The sequence below is a fragment of the Triticum aestivum genome, chromosome 2B, assembly GCF_018294505.1.
Source record: "Triticum aestivum cultivar Chinese Spring chromosome 2B, IWGSC CS RefSeq v2.1, whole genome shotgun sequence".
NCBI lineage: Eukaryota > Viridiplantae > Streptophyta > Magnoliopsida > Poales > Poaceae > Triticum > Triticum aestivum.
This window is the reverse complement of record NC_057798.1, coordinates 805,570,340-805,581,257: the sequence shown is the minus strand read 5'-3', so window position 1 is coordinate 805,581,257 and position 10,918 is coordinate 805,570,340. Positions and strand designations below refer to the sequence as shown.

The window sequence follows — 10,918 nt, the reverse complement described above, 5'->3', positions numbered from 1 at the left end:
TTGTCGGAAAGCAATGGTGCCCCCTGCCGCCGGCGTGGCTAAATTACATACGGACGCATCTTTTGCTGCCGAACGGGTGAGAGCACGGGTGATGCAGTCGCTAGAAACAATCAGGAGGTCCTGATCTTCTCGATGGGGTGTAGACTGGAACAATGTGATTCTGTTGAAGAAGCAGAGAGCCTCGCATTGCTGCGTGGACTGAAAACTTTGGCAAATTATCATAATGGGCCAATTCATGTGGAGCTTGACTGCATGACCCTGGTGAAGGCGATCAGCCCAGCCGCAGCAAACCAGTCGCGGCTATTCCCGATCATAGCTGACATCAAGCTAGCATTGAGCACTTTCCAGTCATATCTGATCGAGTGGGTGCAGAGGGACAAGAACAAACTGGCACATGGCCTAGCAGCCCTTGCATCTAGGATGGGTGATCTTTTCAAAGTGGCCGGCGTGCCAGATGAACTGAGCGAGGTTTTGATGAAAGACTGTAAACAGACTATTTGATCAGTTTGTGTGATTCTCAAAAAAATATGGAGACAAATCAATATCAACACATTCATTGTTAAATATTGAGCACTAATAATGCAACAAGTCAAACAACGCAACAACGCAAACATAGTGGATACGCCGAATAAATAAATGTTTATGGCACTCATTGAAGTCTTTGCGCATCAGAAGGAATCACTCACTCGCACACATTGCATCAATAATGCTACTCTGGGCCAACATGATCCTCGACTCCTCAGTGATCCTCACGAGCCCAACTTGTTCAACTTCGGTTTGGTGACCTCTTTGCTTCAATGCTCATTTTCTCTCTCTCAATATTCATATGCTCCTTCCCAACTCCATGCTGTCAAGTTCCAACTACTCCCTCGGCTTCATCTTCTCGAGCTCCATCTCTCCCTCTCTAGTAGCAAACCTCTGACACACATTCTCCATCTCAAGGTCCACATCCTCTATCTGGATCAATGGTTTAATTCGCGAAGTTATTGTGGGCGAGTTAGAGAAATTTTGACATGGGCACACCAACGATTGTACTAGATTAAGTATGGAACAAAGCTAGGATAATAATGGTACTTGATAAAGCAGACCTGATTAGCCAACCTCTAACTTACCACCATTGATATCATGATTGTATCTCGACTGACACGAGCATGGGACATGGTGCCACACATGCGGGATATGTGCATGGTAACCATGCCTAGCCACTTTTCCTTTACTTTGCCAAAGTGAAAGTGCTTGATCCATATGTTGTGATCACTGATATGATCAACCCATGATGTCATGATGGTCAAATCATTTTAGGTTATTTAGTGCGCTACCACTTCGTGCCATGAGGTAATTAACTTCAGGTTGGCTAGCTCTTCACTGGTTGACACCTAGTTTCGCCTCCAAGGTTAATGCAAAAGCAAATGCGTTTTTTGGGTCTAACTTTCAAGCTTTCGCTGCCCATGGATTGGTCATGACCATAGCGCCTTTTGATAATTTGTCAATGCAGGCAACTTGTTAGTGATTACGGTGACATTGTATCACATATTAATCACCTAGAATTGAAAAATACTTTACTTGATCGACATAGGTCTTTCAAGTAAATTCTAGTAGAATACCAACTAAGCAAAGCATCTTGTGGTTATATTAGTCTGATTGTCGCACTTACATATTTTCCACTTTGAACTGAAGGAAACATGCATCAACAAGTTTCTCTGTTGAAATGTTCTTATAGACAAATCTTAAGATTTCAATGTTAGGTGCCCCACATGGACACTAGGCGATTGATTTTATAGCCGGTGGCCCTTCCCCGAAAGCATGAACACGTTGATACATAAAACGAAACTCACAAGGAGTTGATGAATTAACAAGTCCGCATGCAAGCATATACTGCAAAATTGATTCCACGCGTGACAAGATGGCTGGGACGCGCAAATAAGGGTTAAAGCAAAAAAGAAGAGTATAATTTCTGTTGCTGCTTAGGTTCCAGCACACCATGGCCATTTGTTGTAGAACTAAAACTAAATGGGCATGGTGTGCTGGAACCTAAGCAGCAAGACAAATGTTGAGTGTATGTTCTCAGGAGAGCAATTATGTATTATACTTGACAAACCACTTGCCAAGAAAAAAAATCCTATACCAACAAAGAAAGGGGAGACATGCATAGTGTGTGACATCCACGAGATGAGAGCCATCATATATGCCCTTCCAAGAGGATATCCATCTTGTCAGTGACAAGCCGGGACCAAGCAACCATAATCTCCACCTTAGAGACACCAATCTCACATACACCTTGACTTATGTTGCAATATTTGGGCTTGAAATTAACATGGCATTGAGCGCCAACAACACCAGACTTTGAGTAGGCTTGTATGACAACATTGAGGCTTTTTTCCAGTTCTACAGAAATGACATGCCTTGATAGGTTAAGGTAACCATCAGAGCCCATAAGCATTCCACCATCATCATCAACATGAGAATCAACCAGCACGACTTGCCTAGAGAGGGGTTCCACCACTTCCCGAGGAGGTGAGGAGCAAACAACCCGGCCTCCATGTTTAAACGGCCATGGGCCCCCTCCAACAACACGGACACCCATGATAGTTGGCTGGATTGTTTCTGTAAGCCGCTCAAGGCTTATCTCTAGTGTACAAAAGCAGTTACGCATAAAGGTGCTCTCTAGACCTTGATGATAGGCACCAGAGTAAGTGCACCTGTTACTGATCAATGCTCTATCTCGAGACCCTGTTGTACCCTTTATTTTTAGTTGGACTTCGAAGTCGACATGGTCCTCAGCCACAACCGCACGAGATGGGCCAATGAGGCGCAAAAAGGGATCCTCTTGAGTGAGTTTTTGGCAACCTTCCCTTGCTGGTAAAAGAGGAGGTTACGGTTGCAGTCCACTGCGTCACGAGCCGCAACGATGCCGTACACGTCGAGCGGCCAGTCCAGGCTCCCCTTTATCTCAACGATGCTGACTGAGTAGATTTGCAAGGTGCTCAGAGTCCCGCCGACACAGTTGTTGGGGAGAAGACCCGGCGTGTAGTGCGCGAAGTGCATAGGACTCAATGCGGCTGCCGCACAAAATGAATCAAATGGAGTGTCAGGCGTATACACTTAGCATGCATGAATAACTTACAGGACTGAGGAATCTGCTTGCATTTGTCACTGTTTGGATTAAACATGAACAAGAATACAAGATGCATGGTTTGGCTTACTCACTGGCGTCCTCAAAGTCACCGCAGCGCCATCCGCACGCATATTCCCAGCCTTCACGGTATCCGGCGAAGAGCCTCTCCTCCGTCTCCATCTCCTCTCTCGCCAATCTCGCGACCTCCGTTTCCTCCTCCTCCGGCTCCGGCTCCTCATTCTCCTCCTGGTATGAACACGAGAAGGGGATAGTGTAATCCACTCTGTAGCAGCTCGGTGTGCCCCTCGCGTCCTCCTCCAGGGCCTCGAGGAGGCGGGCCTCCATCGCCGACGCCTCCCTGCGAAATTGATCAGACATCGCTAGTTGCTCCGGGGTCATTTCCTCCTCGTCAGAGTCAGACTCGTCATCCTTCCATGGGTCGTGGCCTGCAGCTGCACGGGGGTTTGGATCGGGATGAGGTGCGGGTCCGAGGACCAGCGACCTGAGCTTGCAGATCCTGCGCCGCAGCTCCGTGATCTGCTCTGTGACGTCGCCGTCGGTCCCTTGCGGCGCCGCCTCCTTGCTGCTGCTGCCTGATGTTGCGGATTTGATCTTGTCGCGCAGGAAGGACGCCGCAGCCTCCATCTCCGCGCACAGCTGCTCCATCTGATCGTGCATGGTGCCGGAGTTCGATCCTTGCATGCCGCCGTCCGCCGCCTCGATCCTCAGTCTCGGTGATCTTAAATACGTTTTTTTAGGGTAGTCATCTTAAATACGTGCGCGCAAGGGGCTGCAGGGAGCGGAAGCGGGCCGGCCCAATGTGTTCCAAATCCTTTTTATTATCAGGAAATCTGCTCTCCGGATTTAAAAAAAATGCTCCACAGTCAGTGAAAAATGGTCATACAGATGCATCTTTCTGAGGGTCAACCAATTCAGGACGAAGGAAGCACATGTCAAGAGACATATTCCAGTGTGCAAAATAGATTGTTCAAAAATTTATAAAAAAGTATATGTAAGATGGGCTCCGACTACTTTCAAACTAAACTAGATACAGGACCGACGCACTAACCAACCAACCTCATGTGATAGATTTGTTTTTTATCCTTAAAATACAGGAGAAACACACAGTTTTCTGTTTTTTTTTGGAAAGGGCGCACTGTTTCCTGTTTAGTTCCCTTTTCTTTGTCTTTATTAAATGCACGGAGTCTTTTAAATTCGAGATTTTTTTTCAAATGATGATTTTTTTCAAATTCATTTATTTTTTATTCAACATCGGTGATTTTTTTAGAACTTGATAAATTTTTTTAAAAAAAATTCCTGAACCATTTCTCAAAAAGCGCACATTTTTTGAAAACTGATCAACTTTTTTCAAAATTGATGAATTTTTTCAGAATCAATGATTTGTTTCTCAAATTTGTGGAAAACAAATAGTTGAGCTTTTTCCAAATTTTTGAAACGTGAAATTTCCAAATATTTTATGGACTTTATTCGAATTTGTGAACTCCTTTTCAAAATTGATGGATTTTTTCAACTTTTTTTTCAGATCAATGGACTTTCTTTAAACTAGTAATCATCTAAAAGTCAACTTGTAATTACACTCCCTCCTCTTTTCTTAATGAGTGTTCTTTGCAACAATGTACATCAGGAAATAGCAAACAAAAAAACTCACGAGCGAGAGAGTGGGCATGAAGGGGAGGTACCCTATTGGGATCATCTACAACCGAGGAGTTTTCGTTAAGATGGAAGAGTCCATCTCACAGCTTTTTTTTCACATACATCAAATTGACCCAAATGCGTTATGTTCATTTGGTGCATGTTGAAAAACAACATGCTCTCAAACAGAGCCTTATGGCCTACCCAGACACAGTACGTTGAACATGATGTTTGTTTGAACATTCTTGAAATGACACCAACTTTTTTGAGTAGGTGGGCATTTCCCATGATGTTAGGTTTTGAAGGAAAAAACTATTTTGAAATCATAATTTAAACAGATAGTTAAGACTGTTTTTAAAATAACAACTAAACACAAAGGGAGAAAATTGAAAACAGTCAATGTTTTTTAAAGCATTTAATAAATATTTAAAGGAAAACAATCATAATGTAAGATAGTTACTTAAAACTGTTATTTTGATAATCCAAAAACTATTTCAATTTTGTGAACATGTTTCATGTTTATTCTTTTGTGGAATTTTGGAAGGCAAAATGCCTGTGACTGGCGACATCTATTTAGAAATTCCTATGCAATTTTTCAAAATATGAATATATGTTTTTTTTTAAGTATACAATTTTTGAAATTTTGAACAAATGCGTTTGCATGGCAATGTCTATTTCAGGAACTTCTAGTCAGCGTTTAAGCACCTGTTAGAACAAATTTAGAAAAAACTCGCGGGCATGCCAGCGGGCCATGACCCAATATTGCGCAAGCTGGCTCACTCGCTTCGCCCGCTACATTTAAAAAGTTTACCCATTTGAAAACATTAAGAATCTTGAAATACGGTTCATGAATTTGAAAATTGTTCACAAGTAAAATTTTAAAAAATCATGAATTTGAAAAATATCACAAGTTAGATTTTTTTTGAATTTTAAAATTGTTACAAGTTATTTTTGAAACCCGAAAGAAAAATAAAAGTAAAAAAGAAATATAAACGAAAATATGAAAAGAAAGAGAAAAAATGAGCATTAAAAATTAAAAGAAAAATCGTCCGAAAAACAACGATAAGTAGAACCGGAATTGTAGCCAACAAGAAGGGAAAGATGTGAACCTAACCATGTCAATTTGTCTATGCGAGGTGGTAACTCTGGTCAGGACATAAACCTGAAGGTGCTGAGTTCGAAAACCCATTGGTGCAATATTTTTTGAAGATAAAAAAAGGAAGAAAAAATGTAAGTGGGCCAAGCCAATAACCAGCGCTAGTATACAACGTATACATACGATAGTGTATAAAATTAGTGATAAGACTATATTGCCCTTTATACGTTTTGTTGGGGGGGGGGGGGGGGGTACCGAAGCGGGTCTCTCTTCATATTGGCCCGGATGATCAACCCAACTTCTTAGATTATGTGAAACAATTAGTGTCGAGCCATTGATACAGCGGCCGCAAGGTATGTCCGGAGGACGAGATGGAGCAAAACTTTATCATGGAGACGACGTGGCCGTTTGCTCTGTCCGTGCTTCGTGGTAGCACGGCTCACCCGGCAATGTTGATGGAAAGCAAGCCCCAAAACATGAAACACTCTCAATAGACCATGACCCTGCACCGGAAGCGAGCTCCACAATAGTGAAGACATCGTGCAGGTGACTTCCCGACCGATTGGATCTTCCGTGCCTCTCCTACCCCGTGTTCTCCTCAGATTAAATCCTTAAGACCTAGCTCCTGGATCGGAAGATGACGGTGTCCTAGACGTCGTAACCTCCTTGGAGGCGCCATCTTTGACTCACTGTTTTTGTATTTGTGTGATGTCTTGGTTTGAGTGCGGTTGGCCAATATAAGATCTATGGCTGTGGTAGGCCATGGCTCAGGATGATGCCGGTTGCTCATAGTTTTTTCTTACTTTAGTTTTTTTTAGGGATGCTTTACGGGGCCTTCTGTCAAGGTGTGCACATTCATCTCGCCGCCATACCGTGAAGTATGAGAAAGAGCCCAATGCTCTCACCTGAAGAAGGTTTAGAAAGTCCGTGGTCCACCTTGAATTGCCTCGTTCCATTTTGTGTGGTGTTGTTGGGTGGCAGCCAGACTAGAAGCTCAAGTGCATGCCTTGCTTGGTAAGATGAAAATGAAAGCTAATGTCCTCCTTCATGTTGGCTGTGTAGACGAGATCTGAGATATAAGTGGTGTTCTTTCCATTCTTGTAGCTCCCCGTTGTTTCTCCACTCTACTCTCTGGTTGTAATTTTTGTTTTCCATTCCTTTTTGGTGTGACATGTACTCCCTCCGTTTCAAAATAGATGACCCAAGTCTGTGCTAACTTTAGCACAAAGTTGGGTCATTTATTTTGAAACGGAGGGAGTATTTATTCTGGAGGGAATATTATTCAGTTCACTGACAACAGTAGTCAAACAAAAAATTATCCTTGCTTGGTAACAACGCAAGGCAAACTCGTTGTTAAACAGACCAAAGGGAACCTGACTAAGAAACCATGATAGTTGTTGTATTGGTGATGGCATGTCCAACAGATTGTTGCGTGGACCTGTAAATCCTCTGTAACAAACCCTCAAACCCCCACCTACCCCCAATTATCAACGAAAAGCCGTGCCGACAGCATTTTCATTAAAAAGAGAATAACGAGATTGACGACAGTAGACATGCTAAGGAAAATGAGACCAAAGCTGTGAATAAACCGAAAGGAAACAGGGCCAGTTTAAGCTGGTTAGCCGACGGAAAATGTGTCTAAGAACTTTAGCATTGGCTCTAGCGTTGGAGACTGCCCCCACCGATTGAGAGCATCTCCAACAGCCGCGCCCGCACGGTAAAACTGTTTTTTAGCGCGCGCCGACCGGTTTCGCGCGCTCCAGCGGTGGCGGGAAACAAGCGCGCGCGGAAAACGATTGCGCGCGCGGGAAAATGCGGCAGCTCGCGCGCTAAATTTGTCGCGCCGCTTTGCGCGCGCCTATAAAACTACAGCGCCATCTGCCGCTCTCTCTCGCTCTCTCCACCGCTCTCCCTCCTCGCCGCCGACACGCCACCCCCGCCCCACGCTGCCGCTTCGCCGCCGGGAAGGTTCGGGCTACCGCGGCGTCCGCATGCGCCCGTCCGGCACCTACTCCGCCTCGATTCAGTCAGGCGGCGGCGTGCACCTCGGCGTCGGAACCTTGGACGCCGCCCAGGATGGCGCCCGCGCGTACGACGCTGCGGCGTGGTGCCTCCGGCGATCCCGTTGGGACATGTACTTCACCGACGTGTCGACGCGGGAGCGGGCACAGGAGTTGGTGCCTTTCCCGCGGCTTACCACTGACGAGGATCATCGCAAACACCGGAGGCGGGAGCGCCGTCTTAGCCTGGACGAGATGGACAAGGAAGCCATGACGCTGTGGAGGCAACGCTTCCCACAAGACATCATCAATGAAGAACAGTTCTTCGCCGAGAGAAGGGCGAAGAGGGAGGAGAGGAGGAAGGAGCGAGCCGCCTATCGCGAGGACAAGCGAACGCGGAAGGCGGTCGCTAAATACAACATGGCACTAGGAGATGCGTCGTCCTGGGACTCCCACGACAAGCGGTTCCTTGACGCCTATGCTCAGACGTCGGATGAGGACATCACCGAGGCAGAGTCCGAGTCGGAGAACGAGTAGTAATAGTTTTTTTTTTATCGTAGAAGTTGGCTATGTGGACGTAGTAGAACTATATATATATGGTTGGAGAAGCCTAGATGTACGCATTTTGTATCATAGAAGCAGACTTTGTGCCGAACTATTTTTTACGCGCTGCTGGAGCGGCGTGCGCGCGCTGCATTTAGCGCGACTATTTTGAGCCAGCACTGCAGGCCGCGCAAAACCAGACGAAGCGCGCGTGGCAAAGTAGTTTTTAGCGCGCGGCGCGTTGCGCGCCTGTTGGAGATGCTCTAAACAACTAAAAAATATTGTGAAGCTTAGTGGCAAGGCGGAGCCACAACCTCCTCTCATTTTCCTCCCTTGACCTCAGGCGATTAGGGCAAACTCTACTCTCCGGACTTCACCTATGAGCCCGCGGATTGCCTCCCCTCTGCTTGTTGCTCCGGAGTCCGGTGGCGGGGATGGGAATCCCGGTGCCTGCACTCAGGTTAGTAGTTTAGGTTAAGCTTTTTCAGTCCTCGCAGATGCGACATGGGGGCGGATGACGGTGCTTTTTTCGATTTTGTCTTTCGGGCTTCCATCCTCCTCGAGTTTGTCTATTTGAACATAGTGGACGGATCTCCATTGTAAGTTCATGTTGTCTCGTTGGGGCAGTGAAGTTAGGGTTTCTCATCTTGTGGAAAGATTTGGTGTTGGATGCTTCAAATTTATGCAAGGGTCAATGGCGACGATTTATGCTGCAGAGCGCTGGTCAATGGAGGCACATGCACGAAGACTTTACGGCTATCATCGACATTGCCAAGGCTGCTCCGGTAGGGGAACGGTGACTGTGACACGTTGGTAGCTCGTTCTGATGGCAATAATGGCTCCATTGTCTCGTAATCTTGATTTAATATTTATGATGTTTGTGATGCTTTGTACTTCCAGTTAATTTTTATAATAGATCTGATCATTTTTATAAAAAAATAGTGGCTGAGGACATTGCTGAATGTGAGATATTGGATTTATTTTCTATGGGGCTAACCTGAAGGCAATATACATTGCACAATTTTGCGCCGTGCTTGTCGTTGAGCGTGCGGCTTATCTTAGTGGCAATAATAATACTACCTATAAAGTATCTATGAACGTTTTACGTAAACTGTCAAAACAAATCCTCTCCCCCTGCCCCCTAAATTCAACTGGGGTGGGCCCCTTTATCCCCCTATCCTTCACATCAGCATGCCCGTAAAAGTTACGTAAGTAACCTATGTTAGATATAGCATTACTCCTCTTAGCGCATCTCCAACGACAACCTCCAAATTTTCTCCTGCATCCTTCCGCGGATAGGGGCCCCCAGTCCGCAAACACGGATGTGGGAGGACAACATCCAACGCTAGCCGCATACATTTAAATGACAACTCGAATTAACCGGACGAAATTCAACCAAATACGACCGGATTTCATATAAACACGACCGGATTTCATATAAACATGACGGATTTCGTTTAAACTTGACAGATTTCGTCCATACATGACGGATTTCATTATGTTTACATCAACTAAGCGGAGCTCATCCGGATAGGTCTAAATTCTCGCTGGCGCCCATTCCCCGTGTCCGGCTATGAACCAAGAGAACTGAAGCTTCATCTTTTCCAGCTACGCGTAGGAGCTCTGCATCTTAGTCTCTGTAACCTCCGCCTCCGGATGACCGAGTAGTGAAGCTGTCTGCCACCACATCTCCGCCAAGCGTCTAATCGGCTGAAGATGCTCAGCCCGCCAAGCTTGGCATCGACGGGAGGGAGGAGCGGTGGCCTTCCTGGGACACGAGTGGCGGCGACCTACCGCGCACTACTCTTCCTCGCAGCCGATAGTGCCCGCGGATGCATGTGTCGGCTTCTTCATGGTCGTTGCGCCAGGGAGCGGCCTCCTCATCGTCGGTCTCGCTGAACAACGGGTCGCCCGCCTCGCCGTCGCACCCCGTGGCAGCGGTCGCCACCTCTTCCACACGCTGACGGTACCGCCAGCGGGCGAGGCGGACCTCGCGGGCAGCACGGTAGGACCCGACTGAGGGAGACCTAGATTAGGGGGTCCTCGGACAGATGGACTATATACATTGGTCGGACTATAGGACTATGAAGATACAAGATTGAAGACTTCGTGCCTTGTCCGGGTGGGACTCTTCTTTGCGTGGAAGGCAAGCTTGGCAATTCATATATGTAGATCTCCTTCTGTGTAACCGACTCTGTGTAACCCTAGCCCCCTCCGGTGTCTATATAAACTGGAGGGTTTAGTCCATAGGACAAGAATAATCATACCATAGGCTAGCTTCTAGGGTTTAGCCTCTACGATCTCGTGATAGATCAACTCTTGTAATACTCATATCATCAAGATCATTAAAGCAGGAAGTAGGGTATTACCTCCATCGAGAGGGCCCGAACCTGGGTAAACATTGTGTCCCCCCTCCTGTTACCATTAGCCTTAGACAAACAGTTCGGGACCCCCTACCCGAGATCCGCCGGTTTTGACACCGACATTGGTGCTTTCATTGAGAGTTCCACT

At 46.2% G+C, this 10,918-nt stretch overlaps 1 protein-coding gene across 1 annotated transcript; it reads right to left on the bottom strand.

Annotated features, from left to right (window-relative positions):
* Window positions 1-2,143: 2,143 nt before the first annotated feature.
* Window positions 2,144-3,827, bottom strand: LOC123042939 (uncharacterized). Its single transcript, XM_044465286.1, has 2 exons — window positions 3,208-3,827; window positions 2,144-3,059 (listed from the first exon to the last, which is right to left on the bottom strand). The coding sequence occupies exons 1-2, from the start codon at window positions 3,815-3,817 to the stop codon at window positions 2,749-2,751; spliced, it is 921 nt and encodes a 306-aa protein (XP_044321221.1). The 5' UTR covers window positions 3,818-3,827; the 3' UTR covers window positions 2,144-2,748.
* Between the last annotated feature and the right edge of the window lie 7,091 nt (window positions 3,828-10,918).

What these genes read in the sequence shown, in the direction of transcription:
- LOC123042939 (XM_044465286.1), bottom strand. Translation starts at nt 3,817, where the DNA reads ATGCAAGGATCGAACTCCGGCACCATGCACGATCAGATGGAGCAGCTG. An exon ending in CGGTGACTTTGAGGACGCCA is followed by an intron (nt 3,060 to 3,207) that starts GTGAGTAAGCCA and finishes TTTGTGCGGCAG; the next exon opens with CCGCATTGAGTCCTATGCAC.